We start from the raw sequence: 21719 nt of genomic DNA, 5'->3' as shown, positions 1-21719 counted from the left end.
AGAGCTTCTGATTGGTGGTAAGAAGAAGAGGTCCGATTCCGTTCTGGAGCCTCTGAACCTTGGTGCTTTCTGGCGAACCAGCCCGCGTTTACACCTATTTAACAGAACCAACGTTCCACCGTCCTCTGTCATCAACGGGGGGCGTTACTCAGGCGGTCGTAAACACAACCATAATTATGAACACGACAGTGGCAAAATGTGCCGTGTGCAAAACAGCTTCAAATGTTCAGCATCTGCACCATGCTGATCCACTCAACAGGTAGCGATCTCAAGATGAGATTAGATTCAAATGTATTGTCATTATACAGCACAAGTACAATACACCATCCAACCAGAGTGGATAAATAAATGCTCCAGAAATAAATAAATAAATGAATGAAATAAAAATAAACTTCTGTAACCGAGAGATTTGAACCTGTGACCATAGGTGACCACAGGCAACTGCACTAACCAGTTGAGCTAAAAGGTCCGACGTTGACTGAGACCGACTAATCCATAGTTTACATTTGTCAAGAGCCAATTGCGCAGTCATTCAGTATCGGCATTAATAAATGAGAAGGCATGCTAATATGTAGGGCTGTCTTAAATACTTCGAAGCTTTGTTCGATGGCACGAGCTTCGAACATAAAAAAATAAAATAGACGTTTTTTTTTTGTCTCAAATCTTGCGCCTCCATTCCAATGAAACAAAAGTAAGCGGCGCCTTCCCGCCTCCATTCCAATTAAACAAAAGTAAGCGCCGCCTCGACTCCACCTCTCTACAACACGCACGTGGAGATTATCTGTGTTGAAAACAACAAGGACATGTGCAGCAGACATGTCGACGAAGAAGTCATCAGACGTGTTGGTTACACTTTAAAATATGCAAATACAATGCCCAAAAAGCCGAGTGCCAGATATGCCAGAAGAAAATGGCATATCACAACTCTACAACAACTTTGTCAAATCACCTAAAAAACTTAACTATCGTTGTACACGACGGCGACGCCACACAAAACATTAATAAGGCTATGCCTGTGCTGCTATGACTAATGTGTTACCAAGTTGGCTAAATAAAAAAATGTTGTAGGTGCATTGTCTGATATAATTATAAATGATGAATTAAATATAATATAATTGTTTGCTTGATAGACGAAGGTTGCAACATAATTATGTAATGTCATGTCGTTGGCTGTGAGAGCAGCCCCACTGCACCCAGGCAGCGCAGCCGAGTGAAACCTTGTTGGCTGCGTCACAGTCACGAAAGGGGCTACTTAATTAATTAATCCAATCCACTTTATTTATAGAGCACATTTAAAAACAACAAAGTTTACGAAAGTGCTGTACAAGTCCCACAACATAAGATACAAAAATAAAAAATTTAATATTATTAATAATATATATATTTTTTTCGAAGCTTCGAATTAAACTCGAAGCTCGGCCCCGAAGCTTCGATTGCCAAAAAAAGCTTTGAAGGTCAGCCCTACTAATATGTCATAATTTTGAGATCAGTCGGAAATCGCTTCCTGTTGAATGGATTGATTGAGTGCAATGCCCAACCTCTGCTGTTCACCATTTTTGCTTGTCTTGACAGCCTAGAATACGACACGCCCACTCAGGGTCAGTGGCGTCGTTAGCCCTGGGCTTCCGGGGCTTTAGCCCCGGATGTTTTTCTCCTAGCCCCGGATCTAAAAAAATAAATAAAATTGTTTACATTTTTTTTTTTTTTTTTTTTTTTAACTTTTTTTTTAACTTTTTTTTTTTCAGCATCCCCATTGTCTGTGCTGAATGTTTGTTAGTGTTTGGTCTTTTTTGTTGGTTTTTAGTACTTTTAAAACATTTTTAGTAAGTAGTTTTCATTTGATCCTATAATTCTTTCATTCACCGATTTGTGGACTTTTTTTTTAGTGTCCTGAAAGGCGCCTTATAAATCAAATGCATTATTATTATTATCATCCAGGAGGGAAAAGACACTTTGGATAGTAGGGACTGCATCTCTGCCTGTCCTGACCAGGAAACACTTTGCAACTGTGATCTCCTCTGGCAATAGTTGGATATTGTAATGTGTGGCGAGGGGTTGCAGCAATTCCACTGAGAGAAACTGGTCTGAGGCTGGATAACATGCCTGTATGCCTCTCATAAGTTGTTATCCAACTCATGAGAACCTGCTCTCAAGCTCTTGCAGCATTCTGTCGACGACTGGATAGAACAGTCTCTGTCTCAGCTGATCTCCTGAGCTGAGGTCTGAGCTTGTGCCACAAGATGACTCAACTACATACTCGTCCATCCTTTTCTGCTTCCTCCTTTGGCTGGTAGTATGTTCCTCAATCCAAAGGCCATTACATATGGCCTTTGTCCTGTCATACATGTCCACTGCCATCTCTGAGGTGCGATAACCTTTGAGTGTGTCCTGCACTGTGCTTTTAAATAGTACAGATATTGAAGATGTGCACTTTAACGCAGCAGCACCTGGAGCCATCCATACCCATGTCCAGTGTCCTATAATAAGCTTTAATCGAACCTCGGATAGTCCGGTTGGTTTGGGGTGGTGTGAAAGCTCATTCACTCTTGCAAGTGAACCCTGCTGAGGTTCATTTGAGATGTGAATGCAAAGCCGACCAAAGGCAGGAAAAGACCCAAAAATCTAATCAATTTTTTATGAGAAGACTGAAACATATGTATATAATGAAACACACAATAGTTTTTTTTCGATTGCCTACGCATGATTTTGAAAACGGGGCCCGGTGTTTCAAAACACACAATTAGCACAACCACACACACAATTATCAGAACACCTCAGATCCTTTGCTAAATTAAACACTTGTCAAAACCATACACTCATTTTGTTACCATATGAAACACACGTTACATAATGACTTAATTCTGTTTGAACCAGTTACACACACTGCTGTGCTTAACCTAAAACACATTTAGCAATTCTACTTCTCAGTGATTAGAGTACTGTAAGTGAAGTATGCAGAGAATGTGCAAATATACAATAAATGCACCAAACACTACACAAGACCAATGCTGTAGACTGATGAAAATATAATTTATTTATCTACATATACCCAAATCAATGATGCAGACTGATGAAAAAAATAACATTTTCTCTCCATATACCCAAATCAATGATGCAGACTGATGAAAATATAAATGTTCTCTCCATATAACCAAATCAGTCAACATTTCAACATGGAGAATCACAACAATACATGTCCCAGTTTTCATGCTACTATGTGCATAACACTGTAAGCTCAGCAAATATCAGACAAACATAAAATACTGTATCCAGTACAGGTTAAAATTACAGTAACACAATTTTTTTTTTAAAGAATTTAAACAGAAAATACTAGACATTATCTCTTTGCCTAGCTGGATCTGGCAAGATAATTTTTTGTTGTGATTCTCCATGTTGACATGTTGACTGATTTGGGAAAATGGGAGAAAATGTATATTTTCATCAGTCTGCATCATTGGTTGTCTTGTGTAGTGTTTGGTGAATGTATTGTATATTTTCACGTTCTCTGTGTACAGTACTTCACTCTCCTTCCATTTTGGTTGAAGACAGGTGAACTCACCTGCTGCATTTTTATAGTGCTTAAACCTGATTGTGTATCTACAATTAAGCAATGGTGTGTTTGTGCATCTGATGGCTGTGTTTAACCAATTGGCTCATATGTGTGGTAAATTGACATTCTGTGTCTAATGTAATGCAAGTGTGTTTAGTGTTTTGCAAATCACTGTGTGCAGGGAGCGAAATTAACTTTTTGACTCACCGGCCAGTGGCGGGTAGATGGGAAGAGTCTACCCGCCAAGCATATTTCTTACCTGCCAAATGTTTTTTGATTAAAAATATATATTTTATATAATTTTTTTTAAAATAAAATATATATTATATAATCATACTTGTAGTTGTATTATCTGCGAGACATCGCCACCACGCAATAAGTCAAAATGCTCACTCTGCAAACAGCTCCACTGCCTGTGTGTATACTTGAGTAGCCTCCAGCTCCAGCAAGGATTCTCCGGCCCTGCAGCTAGACCCTATATTCAGCTAGACCCTACATTCAGCATGCAAGGATTCTCCGGCGATGCAGCTGGACCCTATTTATAACGTTACGGTTCTTTTGTCAAATCACATTCAACATGCCCTCAGCTAGAATACGCATTCAATCAATGTTATAAGACATTGATATCAGGAGCTATCTGTAGCTACTGCTAGCCCGGTAGATAACGTTAAGACAATTTAGTTTACTGGGACAGATAGATCTACCGTGAGCTAGCTAAGCTAGCTAACGAGGGAACGGAGGTATTATGCACTCGAGTCGACTATTGCTGGAGCATTTGTTGATATCAGCAGCTATCAGTAGCTAGCCAGCTAGATACCGTTAGACAATGCCTCGTCATGTATTAAACTAAAAGTGAATAGTTGACTGGGTCATTGTTTAAACAGTAACGGTAGCTCATGGAGGTCCGATATAGACTAGAGCAGACTGCCCGCATATCGCAATGGTGGCGTTTCAGGAAGTAAACAAGCCAAATGAGAGCTTCCGATTGGTCATTTGCTTTCTTTCTCATGAAACCAGTCACGTCACTCTACTGTGATTGGACCGTTGACTTGAGTGCAATGTGGGACTTGTAGTTTTTTAACGATCTCGCGGCGGAGAAAAAAAAGACGAGAGAGGCTATAATCTGTACTCTCACAATCAAAATAAGAGTATCGTTATGAACTACACGTCTACACGCCACACGGCGGGCAGCCCTCTAAGTGTCAAGCGCCAAAGGTAAAAACTGAGCGCCCCTGGCGGGTGGCAGGCTTTAGTTTCGGTCCCTGACTGTGTGTATTGTTTTGCAAAAAGTGAGGCTGACATTGTAGGGGTGCACATCTGGGCCTATATTTTGCTCCTTGAGTGTAAGATTTTGATAATTGTGTAATACCTTTGATTTGAGTGTTTATGCAATTGAAGAAAACTGTAAAGACTAGAGATGAACTGTTTATTTATTTTGTACATAGGCTGTGCATATGTTTGTTTGTTTGTTTATTTGCTTATGTGTATGATTCTTAACTGTTTTTATTTTGTTATTGGTGTATATGTGTATGTATGTACAGTATATGTATGTATATATATATATATGTATGTATGTATGAGTATGTATGTATATATATATATATATATATATATATATATATATATATATATATATATATGTATGTATATTTGTACTCCTGTTGGGGCTTCTTGTACCAGATCAATGTTTTAGCTAAATAAATAAATAAATAAATAAGAAACTGATGATTTGGTCCTGTTAACTTTGAATTTTCTATGGGGACTGCCCAGATCCCTCTCATGGACCTGGACCTCACTTTGAGAACCTCTAATGATTCTAGTTATTCAGTATTCATCTCTAATTACTCTAAAATTGCGTATTTCTGTGCTTAAAAAAAAGGGGGGGGGGGGGGTAACCCCCCCTCCACCCCCCTGGGCTGAAGCCCCCAATGTTTTCTAACCCTAAAAACACCCCTGCTCAGGGTGTCCGCGGATCCTTAAAAAGTCTTACATTTGTTTATCAACCATTAAGGCCTTAATTTGTCTTAAAATGTCTTAAATCCACCTTTCAGAGGTCTTAAAAATGCCATAGACAGGAAAGATAAAATGCCATGTCATCTTATGTTTTATTATGAAATCTGGGGAAAAACGGATAACAGGAGATAAAGTCGGACTTTTTATTTACCGTTTTCTAGCATCACGCAGACCGGAATGGAGCGGAATCAACAGGTCCTTATGTTTGCTGGGAACTATTTCAGCAACGGAGTCTATAGCTAACGTTAGCAAGCCATAACACTAACGTTATGTTTAGTTTTAGCATTTGCGTTTGCACTCGTTATGGGAAAGTGCAAATTTAACGAGAACTGGCTCGACAACCCAGTGTTTGCATCATGGTTGGTCCCAGTCAAAGACCATTATGAGGCCCACTGCAAACTCTGCAAAAAGATTTTAAACTGGGGACAATGGGAGTGAAAGCAGTCCAGTCGCACATGCTGAGTGCTAAGCATACCTCTATTAACACATTGTCTGCCACGCCCCTTCCGGGAAGTGCATAGGCCTTGCCACCCATTAAAGGCCAACTTGCAGGTTGTATTTTTGTTCAATAAACAATGTGACTAGGCCAACGCTGACTTTCATGAAGAGGGGAAAAAATTTATCGAAATTGCCCCAGTTTTAGCGTTTTTATCAAACATTTTGTTGACCAAACCACAAGCTCCACGCAAATGCATATTTTAATCCATGGATCAATAACGTGCGTGTGTCATCTTAATGCTGACGTCAGGTTCAGGGCAGCGAGGGACTCTGAGAGTCACACACAGCTAGTGGCCGGAAGCAGAGAGCCTTGCTACTACTAGCTAGGGGTGGGACGATACATCGATCCAGATCGATACATCGATGTAATTATCAACAATCGAATCGGATCGATGCGATGTAATAAGATCGATTCATATCGATACTCTTATTTTGAAAATCCTGTGGCGAGTCTCATATCCGCCCAAGAACAACAGCAGTAGCTCCGTGTGTGTAGATGTTACAGCATAGCATTCTCCCTTTCTGTGTGTGTGTGTGTGTGCGCGCGTCTTTGGAAAGACCAGATGAGGTCAGAGGAGTTTGATGTTTAAATGTTATTTAAACATAAACAATATAATACATAATAAATGTAGGCCTATACATGATCATGCAACATCAACAAATTGTTGTAGGAACGGTTTGGGAGAGGGAGGTTGTGAGTTTTGAGTTCCAAAAAATGTTCTAAATGTTACTGATTGTGTTAAATGGGCATATGATATCATCTCATATCGATCGCAGGCACCTGAATCTAATCGTATTGTATCGTGAGAGACTTTGTGATATCGGCAAATATCGTATCGTTGTCCAAAGAATCGATATCGTATCGTATCATGATGAAACTGGTGATTCCCACCCCTACTACTAGCCGAGGAGTGATGAATGAAAATGTATCTGTTTCACCTAACACTATTGCTCCGTGATCATAGCCATCCATCTCTAAAGCTAACCACTATTTGTAAAAGCCACAACCACGTTACCATATTTGTAATAATGTAAATCATTGTGTCGTTGTACATATTGTGTATACAACGTTAGAAGCTAACATAGCTTAGCTTGGTAGCTATTGTGCTAACAACATGCTGCGACGTCTAGCTTGTTAGCCGGCATGAATGCCCGATTTAAAATGGTTCTTTCCTCTTTGTATACCTTTGTCCTCACACGTATTCTGCCAGGGAACTTATGGACACGACAATAGTAGTAGTTATAAGGTGTTTGAGCTTGTAACGTTAGTTAGCTCATAGCTATCGTACACAAAATGACAACATGTTTTGTGTATTCCAGTAAAGGGCGTTTATCACAGAATCTTTTTTTTCTTTCTGGAACGAGTGAAAAACGAGTGTTTTTCAAAATGGTATAAAACGGAAATGAACCGATTTATAAAAAAAAAAAAAAAAGAAAAAATCGTTTCGACAATGTTGACTGCAAACAAGTCATTGATAAGCGACGGCCATATTAGACACAGCCATAATTTAAGATATAGTTTCTGCGTTCGCAAATATGAGAGCTCTGTCATTGAAGTGGGTGGTGGCACGCAAGGGGCACCGGACCCGTGGCACTCAAAGTGTTAATACTATATCTATATCTGTTAGGGGTGTAACGGTACACAAAAGCCACGGTTCGGTACGTACCTCTGTTTTGAAGTCAAGGTTCGGTACGGGTTTTCGGTACAGGGGGAAAGTTTGGCTTTCCATGTTCCACTCAAGGGTGATATAGTGTGCAGTAACTAATTGTACTTGTAGGGCTGTCAATGAATATTCTATATTGAAATTAATAATCGACTTGTAAAAAAAATGAAATAATAATTATTATATTAGATTGTGAAAAAAACAGCCCCCGGTGGGCGGTTGTTAGTGGTTAACATACCGTTGTATTCTTTCGGTACACAGCCATTCGGTACGGCACACACTGAAACGGTTCGGTACGTGTACCTTTACACCCCTAATATCGAAAGGTTATTTTATAACCTAGTAGGGCTGTCCCCGACTAAGGATTTGGATAGTCGACTATGATTGGTCAAAATTTGCCGTTAGTCGACTATCAATTTTTTTTTAAGTATAATATACATATATATATATATATTTATTTTTTAATCATTCCATTTGGGCTGTGGGGGGTGCTTAATGTCTGAAGGAGTCGACTGAAGGCTTCTTGTCCTCTGCAAAAGCATGCAATTGGTCCACTGATGGATACATCTTGATATTTGTCTAGTCTAGTGTGTTCATTAGATGGGTGAAATCCTCTTTCAGTGCCTCTGTGCCTGTTTTCGTAGGCAGTTAGCCTCTGGTATGCGTGCCATTAGCGTTAGCCACGCTTCTAGGCCTCTCTTCTTTTGGAAAGAATGATTAAAAAAATATGAAAAAAATTTAAATTATTTTTTATTCGACTAAGAGGTTGGCAGTCGACTACGGCTCCTTTCGACCGATTAGGCGACTAATAGGGGTCAGCCCTATAACCTAGTTATATGAATACTGGCTGAGCGTCTCGCTCTGCCATATTGAGATAACCTCTTATCTCCACGCACCTAGCGTGCACGCGAAACAAACAAATGCACCCACTTGCACGTGACCAAGCCACTCCCATGCGTCTCCCTATATGCATGCATTAAAGCATTCCGTCTCCAGACGGATTTCCGTCAATTTGATTGGGGAGATCTGTCCATTTGATTCGCAGTCTGACGGAAGTATTTGCATGATTTGTAGATGCATACAGATTGAAACAAAATTGAGCCAATCAGAGGCGCCAAATATGGAAAAGGGCTTTTTTTTCCTATCGCGCCAAGCAGTCATCATCACTCAGCGACTCCAGAGACAGGTCGCCTTTTTTGCAGCCTCACGCGTCAACTGCTTGTTTACCAACGTCACAGCCACCACGCTGCTTGCACTCGCTGCTATATACCGATTAGCTAACGTTAGCTTAATAGCGTCTGTTAAATGGAAGGAGTAAGCCGGCCACTAAAAAGAGAACCCACCGCGGGGTTCTCAGATGAAAAGGATGAGCGGGACCACCTAACAAAAGAAAGTTTAGAGAGGAGAGGGCGTTTGAAGAGACTGGCTAGGCAGCGCTACTGGGGGCTGTAGTGGTGAGTTAACTTGTTCCGTGTGCCGCAACGATGTCAAAAAGAAAAACAGAAACAACACGTTTGTCATTGTCGTGTTACTTCACAGTACAATATGTGAGTCCCCTGCTGTGGTTGTGAGTATACGTTTATTAGCTTAACTCCGTAGCAACATCACACAGGTGTGTCTGTAGACAGTCTCCTCCCCACCGTATATATTCTCTCTGTCAGGATCTATGGGTAACATTACTGTATATTTGCATATCGTATATGTCACAAATGTAACAGTACTATATACCTGTAGTATGTCCCTATGCCATAAATGTCATGATGTCAATGTCATGCATGTCATAAATGTCACTGAATTGAAAATGGGGGACCCTGATGATGTAAACAAGACAAACGTCTTTCTCTGGTCTGCATCCCCTTAACAATTGTGTGTATTGAGCCATACTGTATTGTACCCATTCTGCAATCGGTTAAATATTAATTGATTGTTATAACGGATTGCAGAATGGGTACAATACAGTACAGCTCAATACACACAATTGTCAAGGGGTTGCAGACCAGAGAAAGACTTTCCTCTTTACATCAGGGTCCCCCATTTTCAATTCATCATAACATATATGACATACATGACATACAGATAGATAATACTGCTACATCTATACATTTATGACGTACCAGATTTACACAGTATTGTTTGTGATACAATAAGAGTCTAAAAAAGAGAGCATATACATTTGACGAAGAAACTGTACATTGGAGGTGGAGGGGGGGGGAAGGGTTGGGTAGGCGGGGTGGGGGGGTAACTGTACATTGGATTATCGACGAAACCGAAACAAGTAGGCTCCCTTAAAACGCCAACGCTATTAAAAAGAAATACAGTGGAGGTTAAAATAAGAATATGACTTGGCCTGAAAAAAATTTCAGTCAGGAGATTTTTTTTTGCTTTAATCCCTGCCTATATGACGCCGTAAATGGTCACGCTCACCCTTCCCAGTTCGATTTCCATAAGCGGAAAAACATCCAAGGGACCTCAGGGCGCTAAGAGCAAGACGCTCAGCCAGTATTCATATAACTAGGTTATAAAATAACCTTTCGTTATATATCTCATTACTGGCTATCGTGTCTCGCTTTGCCATATTGAGATAAGGGGCAGAGCGGACGCGCGGCCCGACAAGTGCACCCCCTGAGGGCCCGTAAGCCCCAGCCAGGGAGGAGGGGAGTCCCGTCCACCCGCCCGTCCTAACGAAGGGGGAGGCAGCAACTCCACCAAAGTGCGAAAAAAGGGGGAACCAGGCACCCCTGAACGCACAGCACAGGCGGGACCACGTGTGACACAGCACCCCGCGGTCCACACCCACACACCCCTGCGAGCCCACCTGATGGCGGGATGCAGGAGAGGTCCCAGACCTCAGAACCGCCTGGGAGACAGAACCCCCAATCATGTCCATGAGGTAAAACCTAACAAAAGGACTCGGGGAGGACCAGGAGGCCGCAGCACAAATATCCTCCACCGAGGCCCCCCCTAACACGGCAGCAGAGGCCGCCACACCACGCCATGTAGTGCATATTACTACCACCCAAATTACACGTGCCTGCTGACCACCGCGGGATCGGAAGTCCAGACGGGGGAGGCACTAACGTAATACCCGGCCTGGCGAGGGCGGGGCTGGGGGGAACCCACACTGCGACCTCCTGGGCCTAGAGTTCCCCCTCTGACAACATTTTTTAGATACAGGGAACCCTGCTCCGTCGACAGATACAACACCAGGCTCACCAAACACAGACGCAGGACGTGTGGTGTGGGAGCCGCTTGACAGCACAGCATTCTCATAGACAGACCCAGGCCTAGCTAGCAACTGGGTGTCAGCCCCTGTCTTCATGAGAAGCGAAATGTGGGGCCGCTTGCTCTTCACTGGAAGAACGCGGCCCGTAGCCAAAGGGAACAAATCAGAGCCCTGTGTCCCGTAGTGTAGCGGGGGGGGGGGGGGTAACCGGAGAGTGTGCTAGACACAGCTAGATGGCAACGGTTTTTTAGGGCGTGCCCATCTAATATAGCCGATCCCTCGGGCCGCCGAGGCTGTCGGCCTTGTGATCACCTGTTTTCTTTGTGTCCAGGGTATCTCAGGCGGGGGAAACATAGCCGCTGGCCGGGGGCCTTGCCGCGGCCGCTGGCGAGGCCGTGCTCTCACCTTTGGCTGCGCGGTGTGGGGCAGCGTGGGGCCCAGGTCAAATACCGCCCGCGCCTCCGTGGACAGACCAAGGTCCACCCGCGGAGGGGGGAGCCCTGAGGAGGAGACCCCTCCCCTCCTCAAGGGGAGATTGCTCCAACCAAAGATGCCTGTGAACAACCGTTGACAGCATCCTAGCCCTCCCTGCGGTTATAGCTTGCGGCTAGGTCAAAAGCTGAATAACCTCAAAACCTTGCGCGATGGTTTTGACGTTATTCAGATCCTTACAATAATAATCACAGATGTATTGTCATTTGAAACAAGTTACCAATGCATTGTCCCATGGGATTATGCCCCCCTGCGGCGAAATTAATTAGTATCCCCCTCAGTCTCTCTCTATCTCTCGGTTTGCCAGTCGCAGACTGTGTGGATGACTGTCACTCAAAGTGCTTATGGGCGGAGCCAGGCCAACACAGCCTGAAATCCAAAGTGAGAAAAATGTGGCTTTTGAGTACTTGATTAGAAATATAAAACAATGATTTTTTTGTAATAAAACCTTACAGAGGTGTTCCATAGACTCACAGGAATTCTGTAATGTTGCCCAAATAGTGCTAGGAATAGCAATGCATGCAGGGACCGAAACTAGAGAGCGCCACCCGCCATTTGCGCTCAGTTTTTACGTTTGGCGCCTCCCACTGAGACGTCTGAGCGCCGTGTGACGGGCAATCAAATAGTCATGTGAAAACCGAAAATCATGATCCAATTCTTTAGCGGAGTTCTCACTCGCTGTCTCAGCACAGACATGAAGCGCGCACCGCGCACTGCTGCTACCCCCTCCCCACCTGTTTCTGTATGCCTGCATGTAAACAGGCTATTGCCTCCGAGTCACCGTGACGTTAGTTAGCACTGCTGCTGCTCCTACCCCTGTATGCCTTCATGTAAACAGAGGCTATTGCCTCACCGTGACGTTAGTCTAGTCAGTGTGGGACCTTCGTGAGATAACGTTAGCTACCGTTAGAAAATGACCCAGTCAACTATTCACTTAGTTTAATACATGAGGCATTGTGTAACGTTATCCAGCCGGCTAGCTACGGATAGCTCCCGACATCAACAAATCCTCCAGCAATAGTCCAGTGCATAATACCTCCGTTGGCTAGGTAACTAGTCACCACGAAATGTCGCAGTAAACTAAATAGTTCACTGAGGCGTTGTCCCAACGCCATCCAGCAGTAGCTACAGAAAGCTCCTGACATCAATGTCCTACAACAACAACATGCGTATTCGAGTCCCTGGCTTACATCGCATGAGTGAGGGCTGCTGACTAGGGTCCAGGTGCAGCGCCGGAGAATTCTTTTGCATGCTGAATGTAGCGTTTAGGGTCCAGCTGCACCCCCGGAGAATCCTTGCTGGAGCTGGAGGCCACTCGAGTATACACACAGACAGTGGAGCTGTTTGCAGACAGCGAGGTGGCGATGTCTCGCAGATAACACAATCACAAGTATGATTATATAATATATATATTTTATTAAAAAAAATGTTTTATCTAAAATAATAATAAAAAAAAATGTTATCAAAAAAAAGTTGGCAGGTAAGAAATATGCTTGGCGGGTAGATTCTTCCCATCTACCCGCCACTGGCCGGTGAGTCAAAAAGTTAATTTTGCTCCCTGAATGCATGTCCCCTTTAACCATCGGAATCCGCATTCATTAATTTTATTTTGTTTCGTACATGGGGGTACAGTTCATCTTTGCACAATATCACCAACATCTTTATTTTTTTTAACATGATACACCCATGGCCGAAAAAAGGAGCAGGATGAAGAAAACGTTTCCTGCCCCCTTCCAAACTTCATATTCATTTTAACATAATGGTCAGCTCAAGTGCACCTTACAGCTTCATACCATATAATAATAATAATCATTACCATAATTATGATAACAATCATAATAATGATAATATGAGCATGAATAATAATAACAATAATAACGCTAATAACAATAATAATATTTCTAGATACCAATAAACAAAAAAAACTGCGTCATGAGCCTCAGATGCATGAAAAAAATAAAAAATTAAAATGTATACCTGCTGTTCATATGTTCTCATTGTTCTGTCTTTAAAAGTATTGATGAACAATATGCCGCCTGGCTTCATTGCCGCTGACTGCTGACCCCCTGCTCCTCCTCTGTCCATCTCTCCCAGGATGTGTCCCATCTTCCAGATCTCCAACGTGACGGGGGAGAACATGGAGCTGCTGAAGATGTTCCTCAACCTGCTGTCCTCCAGGACCTCCTACAGCGACGACGAGCCCGCCGAGTTCCAGATAGACGACACGTACTCCGTACCGGTACGACACACACACAGACACACACACACACACACACACATACACACGCACATACACACACACACACACACACACACATACACACGCATATATCTATGTTAACCCTTTCAGTGCCACACGACAGAAGGTTAACCCTTTACTATCACACAACCGACGGTCACGGCCGTTGTGTGGCAGTGAAAGGGTTAACCTTCTGTGTATTGTCGCAGTGAAAGGGTTAACCGTTTGGTAGTGCGCCAGTGAAAGGGTTAAATATGGGGATTGATTGATTGATTGAACATTTTATTAACAGATTGCAGAATGGGTACAATACAGTACGGCTCAATACACACAATTGTTAAGGGGATGCAGACCAGAGAAAGACTTTCGTCTTGTTCACATCAGGGTCCCCCATTTTCAATTCACGATAGATGTAGCGTGTAGCGTAGAGGTCTCTTCTAGAGGTCACTTCTAGAGGTCACTCTTCTACCTCTGCCAGAGAGCAGAGGTTAAATTCCCGGCAGCAGTACCTCCAGCTTGGTCAGTCGTCCCTACGAAACACAATTGATGTTCGCCGGTTAGGAAGTGTCAGTGGTGTGTGAGACCTGGTCGTTTGCAATAGTGACCCCTACTGGTCGGTCAGGGAAGGGTTCTGGTGGAGACGGTGTCAACCTCTGCTCCCATTGAAACTCCTCGCTGTCGGGTGAAAAGAAGCAGCTGATGACTTATGGCTGGGGCGATAAAACGATAACGATAATTATCGCGATATATTTTAATAATCGTTATCGATTGATAATAAAAAAAAATATCTAAAACAAAAATTATAATAATACATATCTCTTTTTTTTCTTTTTTAACTGCAACAGGGCAGTTTTAAAACCAGAGACTTGGACAGACTTGTCTTTCTTGCCTGCAACTTAAAGTAATCACTTTGCTTGTCCAAATGACAATACTGACCAAATTGAGATTTATTTTTCTCTTGTCCATTTTGCTTTCTAATTTAAAATACAGTTTGAAACCGTCTGTACACAGTAGGCTATGTGTGCTAGCAGAGCTAGTCTCCAGTCATGAGTCACGGTGCACATTTTTTGGTTTGTCCACCAAAAAAGCGCCAAAAGATAGAAAAGAAACGAGCAGACCCAGAACTATTCAACACCCCTGGAGCCACAGCCAGCAGAGAAGCCTGTTTACTTTTGCTTTCAAACCAGCTGCAGCCTGAGAACTGGAGTGTGAGGGGCTGTAACACTAAAGATGGTGGCAACGACAAATAATTGCTGCAAAATAAACATACATCTGTTGTTTAAAAAAAAAAATCTTCGATATTATAACAATATAGATAATTATCGATATCGAGTGATATGATAACATTATCATATCGTTATCGTGATATCATTTTTGGCCATATCACCCAGCCCTATGATGACTCCACATGTATCAGAGGCAGCATGCGGTAGTCTACACCCTCCCCAGACCGACAGTAGGGCAGCATGCGGTAGTCTACACCCTCCCCAGACCGACAGTAGGGCAGCATGTGGTAGTCTACACCCTCCCCAGACCGACAGTAGGGCAGCATGCGGTAGTCTACACCCTCCCCAGACCGACAGTAGGGCAGCATGTGGTAGTCTACACCCTCCCCAGACCGACAGTAGGGCAGCATGCGGTAGTCTACACCCTCCCCAGACCGACAGTAGGGCAGCATGTGGTAGTCTACACCCTCCCCAGACCGACAGTAGGGCAGCATGCGGTAGTCTACACCCTCCCCAGACCGACAGTAGGGCAGCATGTGGTAGTCTACACCCTCCCCAGACCGACAGTAGGGCAGCATGCGGTAGTCTACACCCTCCCCAGACTGACAGTAGGGCAGCATGTGGTAGTCTACACCCTCCCCAGACAGTAGGGCAGCATGTGATAGTCTACACCAGGGGTCAGCAACCTTTTTGACATGGAGTGCCTGTTTGCAATATAGTTGTAACTAGTGTGCCTCAACAATATTCCATGCATCGTAATTTTTCTCTCTCTCATAATCAGGTCTTTTTAATGATAATTTTTACATTATTACATCATTATTGTTATTGTTATTATTAACAATATTATTATGATGGTTGTATCAACCCTAAATCTGAGTTGGGGGGGGGGGGGGGGATGCAATGCAGACAAACAGCTGCATACAGTGCGACCATTTCACTCACATTTGCCCATTCATTTTTGGATACATCACACACCATCGGTGTGTGTACTGTACGTGTCTATATTAATCCCAGCGGAAGAGTGCAAGAGCGCTTCCGCATTCTTCCCCATTCGCCCCCATTCGCCAGTAAGCAATGCGCATTTCCTTTTCCTTCGCCCAGGTGCTCGCCGCGCATGAGGTCCTCGCTTGGTTCAGACCCCCATTCAACACGGTTAATCACAGATGCCAGAACGCGCCATATTAAAGCCTTTGGTTCATATTAGCAACGCTGGTCAATCACATTAACGCTGGTCAATCACATTAATCACAGAACACGCCATATTAAAGCGCTAATACGGTATATATATATATACGCGATGGACGCAGCAGGCGATGTTTGCATACTTCATATATGTGTCTACCTCTTCTTGCTGTCATTACATCCATGTATGTGCATCTTCTGTGTTTGTTTCCTTATTTGATCAATTGCAGGTATGAAAACTACCTGCGGTACATTCAGCGCCTCTACAGTCGCAGAGAGTGCTGGGCACTCAGTTACCGGGGCGCGCACGGTCTCCTCACCCGGGGAAATAACACAAACAATTATGCTGAAGCAGCGATGCGGTTATGTGGTCCTCGTTTGGATAATATGTAACGTTACAATGTACAGCGAAATAACGTTATGGCGTTATGTGGTCCTCGTTTGGATAATATGTGAAGTACAGTTGACAGCTGCGTTGTGTTAATGTTACAATGTACAGGGAAATAACTTTATGGCGTGTTATGGCGTTATGTGGTCCTCGTTTGGATAATATGTGAAGTACAGTTGACAGCTGCGTTGTGTTAACGTTACAATGTACATGGAAATAACGTTATGGCGTGTTATGGCATTATGTTGTCCTCGTTTGGATAATATGTAAAGTACAGTTGACAGCTGCGTTGTATTAACGTTGCAATGTACAGGGAAATAACGCTATGGCGTTGCGAGTGAATCTGGTTCGCGTTGCGATAATATACATGTATTCCATTTCGGCGTCTGAGCGGGGGAAAAGAAAATGCTCATTTGGAGGGCGTTACCGGGGCCAATTAGGGCAAAATGCGGAAGCGCTCTTGCACTCTTCGGCTGGGATTAATGTAGACGCGTACTGTACGTGTGCTGTCATAGCTCCACCTACAGGCCTAATGGAGAACACCAGGAGAACACCAGGATGTGAATGTGGGTGAATGTGAGGTATATCGTGTAAATAAGTTTTGATTGATCGCAAGACTACACTGTAAAAACATTTATAATAATAAGTTACCAGAACTTAAAAATATTGAGTTCAGTTACTGTGCATTAAGGTTTTCAGTTTTCAATCCATAATAAGTTAATAAGTACACAACCACATTATTTCAACCTAATAAAACTATGTTTATTGTCATTGTTCCAAGAACACAAGTTGACTTGGTAATACTCACATTTTGAGAAAAAAAATGGCTTTTAACATGTGCAATGTTCAATGAAATAGAAAAATAAATAATAAAAGGTGTTGATTAATCCTACTGGTCACAATGGTGACCGTAATAATGTTTTTGTTATAAGGCTCTGCAAATGTTACTGAATGATGTAGCAATTAGGGATGTCCGATATTATCGGCCGACCGATATTATCGGCCGATATCGGCAGTAAAATGTGATATCGGAAAATATCGGTATCGGTTTAAAAACAAAAGAAAACAATAACAACATTTGTTATATATATATCCAGTGAAATTATTAGTTACCTGAAATTATTCAGTTTTTTGGACGGGGAAACCCTGCATATATCGGTATCGGTTGATATCGGTTGATATCGGTATCGGAAATTAAGAGTTGGACAATATCGGAATATCGGTATCGGTAAAAAAGCCAATATCGAGCATCCCTAGTAGCAATGTATTTCCAGCTAAATTGAAATAATAAACAAATAAAGGGTCTCAATTAAATATGTGGTAGTAAAAAGAACCTGTGGGAGGATTTCAACAAGATAAATGCGACAACAGTGCAAAATATTTCACTATAATATTTCAAAGCAAAAATTTAATAAAAAATTATACTTATTTTTTTTATTTTTTTTTTTAGTACTGCCCCCTGTGCCTATGAAAATGCCCCCGCGTGCCTATGCAGGCACGCATGCCTAGGGTTGCCTACCCCTGGTCTACACCCTCCCCAGACAGTAGGGCAGCATGTGATAGTCTACACCCTCCCCAGACAGTAGGGCATCATGTGGTAGTCTACACACTCTCCCCAGACAGTAGGGCAGCATGTGATAGTCTACACCCTCCCCAGACAGTAGGGCCGCATGTGGTAGTCTACACACTCTCCCCAGAGAGTAGGGCAGCCATGTGATAGTCTACACCCTCCCCAGACTGACAGTAGGGCACCATGTGGTAGTCTACACCCTCCCCAGACAGTAGGGCAGCATGTGGTAGTCTACACCCTCCCCAGACAGTAGGGCAGCATGTGATAGTCTACACCCTCCCCAGACAGTAGGACCAGGAAGGGAATTGGCATAATGACTAAATTGGAGGATGGAAGAAAAGATGAAAAAGGCACCTAAAAAAATGTGGACATTACATTATAGACGTTGAGCATGTCCTCATTTGACCCCACATCCCCAAATGTCCTGTTTTTGCAGTATGTTTTCTGAAAGGCGGTCCTGATTTTTCGCATAAACACACACACACACACACACACGCACGCAAGAACTCACTCTCTTTCATGCACACTTACTCTCACAAAGACATCCCTGTGGACATAAACAGACATTTTCATATTAACCCTTTCTCTACCACACTACCAAAGGGTTAACCCTTTCACAACCACACGACAAAGGGTTAACCCTTTCACAACCACACTACAGAAGGTTAACCATTTCACTACCACACTACAGACGGTTCTGCCTGTAGTGTGGTAGTGAAATGGTTAACCTTCCGTAGCGTGGTTGTGAAAGGGTTAAACAATTTTTCTCACACTCCTTCTACCCCATCAGTCCCATACAGAATGAATGATGGTGTCTCGCATGAAATGGTTGTGAAAGGGTTAAACAATTTTTCTCACACTCCTTCTACCCCATCAGTCCCATACAGAATGAATGATGGTGTCTCGCTTGTTTCATGCAGACTGGTTAGAGAAAGGAAGTAGTGTCAATATACCATTTTAAAAACCCAAAACATTTTGAATGTGTCTCCACTCAGGGTGTAGGCACAGTAGTATCTGGGACTACGTTACGTGGATTGATACGACTTAACGACACGCTGCTCTTAGGCCCAGATCCGCTGGGCATCTTCATCCCAATCGCTGTCAAATCCATCCACCGCAAGAGGATGCCCGTCAAAGAGGTCCGGGGGGGACAGACGGCCTCCTTCGCCCTCAAAAAGGTTTGTATATATTGAAATTCTTTATTCGGAATAACCCCTTGAGATGTAGCATCTCGTTTTCGAAGGCCTCCTAACACAATACAACGTATGTAAATATTCTGAAGAAAAATAAAAACACACCAAAAACATTGGACATCGAAACAGTCTACAACAACAAAATCAACTGAGAAATTACATTACAAAATAAGTAAACCAACATACAAGATCACAAAATAAACAGGACAAACCAAATCAAGCAAGGATAGGAATGGATCGTTACTTCGTACGAGATAAGTAGTGAAAGTCATGATAGTATGCAGTATATAAATGATAAACAAAAAATTATAAACTAAAAACATGTACATGTACTATGAAAGTAAGAAAACAGCGAATTTTTTTATAAATAAAAAGATGAGATGGAACGAGTATTTGGTAAGTTATTCCAATCAGAAGGGGCTTTGAACAAAAAGGCTTTCTTGGCTGTTGCTTTTGAGAGTGTTGAAAGTGTAGGTATGGAAAAATAGAGTTGGCTAGAATGCCTTGAATAATAATTGGAAGAATATGGAGTCAAGTATTGTTTTAGATATTGCGGATAATTAAGATGAATATATTTGAAAATAAATTGTAACCAGTGGCGCTGTCTTCTTACAGTGGGAGAGGGCAAATTCAGTGTTTCATACATTAGACAGTGATGAGTTGTAAAAGGGCATCCAAGAGCAAATCTGCATAATTTATTGTAAGAAGTATTGAGAGGAATGAGATTTGTTTTGGATGCAACCTGGTAGACAATATCTGCATAATCCATAAATGGCTAAATAAATTGAATTACAAGCTTCTTTCTAACAGAAAAAGTTAAGCAGTTTCTGGAGCGGTAGAGAATACCCACACTAAGATACATTTTTCTTACGATATGATCAATGTGACACTTAAATGATAGTTCAGAGTCAAGCCAATGTATAACTATGTGTGATGCTTCACTCAGTGTTTGGTCCTTGTGGTGTCTGGATTCACACTGGCATGTAGATTAATCTGCAACCATAGAATATATTGTGTAACCTATTTTATTTGTACTTTTTTTTTTACTCTCCTAAACAAAGGCCTAGTACTTAGTTTAGTTTATTAGTTTAGTTTATTTTTTTCCATGCAGTATAAAAACAACACAATAACGACAACTGTAAAGTACAAAAGATATACAGCAGGAAGAAGCGGAAAAGCCCAGACGGCTTATAAGAAGCCTCCACCTATAATAAATTAATAAACATAATTATTAGGGGTGGGAATCGCCAGAGACCTTGCGATACGATACTATCGCGATACTTGAGCCGCGATACGATAGTATCGCGATACTCGATATATCGCGAATATTATATTATATATATATTTTTTTTTTCTTTTTATCAATTTTTTTTCTTTTTTTTACTGCAAAGTAAAACTGTCAACATGTTTTATCTAATAAAATAAAGTTCAGTCTGTTCATCTCACTTCAATCATTTGTATTGCAGAACATGGTATTTTCTCAAGCAGACAGATGTAAACACTGTAATCTGTGTTGCATGTACCTGACAAACTGAACTGTTTGTATTACAGTCATATTCCAACTTAACTGAATGCACATGTGTGTGTGTGTAAATGAACAATGCAACTTCCTTATACAATTTATTTTATTCTTTTTGAATAATTAAATATCGATACTTGGCGTCCCTGTATCGATACAGTATCGCCACGCAAAGTATCGCGATACTACTACGTATCGATTTTTTCCCCCCACCCCTAATAATTATATTACATATAGCAAGTTGGAAAACAATATCAATGTAAGGACCTTGTTGGAGTATGTGAGAGTTAAGAAGTAAGTGTGTGTGTGTGTGTGTGTGTGTGTGTGTGAGTCAGTGAGTGTGTGTAAGTTAAAATACAATACACTGTTACAATATAATAATCAGATGTTCCTTCAAACCTTTTTTGTATGTTTTTGAAGAAGGTTTTTTTTGCCAGATGGAGAAAATCATTCCATAATTTCACACCTCTATATGTAATAGAAAAACTCTAAGCCTGTTGGATGAGATTCTAATCAAAAAATGAAAAATTACGCGAAACTTAGATTCACTGAAGAAATGAGAGTGCTGAGCAGTTAGTAGTTTACAAATATTTTAGTTCTGGTTATTCGGTTACAAGTATGAACTTCCTGTGTTTGTGTTCTCACCACTGACCCGCTCCTTTCTCCCTTCTTCTGCCACCTTTCATCCCTCTCTCTTTCTCCCTTCTCCTTCTGCCATCTCTTTCTCTCTCCTTCTGCCATCTTTCATCTACCTCCTTCTGCCATCTTTCATGTCTCTCTCTCTCCTTCTGCCACCTTTCATCCCTCTCTCTCTCTCCTTCTGCCATCTTTCATCTCTCCTTCTGCCATCTTTCATCCCTCTCTCTCTCTCCTTCTGCCATCTTTCATCCCTCTCTCTCTCCTTCTGCCATCTTTCATCCCTCTCTCTCTATCCTTCTGCCATCTTTCATCTCTCTCTCTCC

General features: G+C 42.1%; 1 protein-coding gene across 2 annotated transcripts in view; it reads left to right on the top strand.

Moving 5' to 3' along the window:
- Positions 1–21719, top strand: part of gtpbp1l (GTP binding protein 1, like) — a 59515-nt gene that overhangs the window by 23756 nt on the left and 14040 nt on the right. For both annotated transcript variants that reach the window (XM_084319234.1, XM_084319233.1), the window contains 2 exons: positions 13535–13679; positions 19041–19223. In XM_084319234.1, the coding sequence (XP_084175360.1) occupies positions 13535–13679; positions 19041–19223 (328 nt within the window). The remainder of the gene's footprint in view (positions 1–13534; positions 13680–19040; positions 19224–21719) is intronic.

This window comes from Notolepis coatsorum (genome assembly GCF_963971535.1).
Source record: "Notolepis coatsorum genome assembly, chromosome: 7".
In the NCBI taxonomy this organism is placed as follows: Eukaryota; Metazoa; Chordata; class Actinopteri; order Aulopiformes; family Paralepididae; genus Notolepis; species Notolepis coatsorum.
This window is presented reverse-complemented; position numbering and strand designations above follow the sequence as displayed.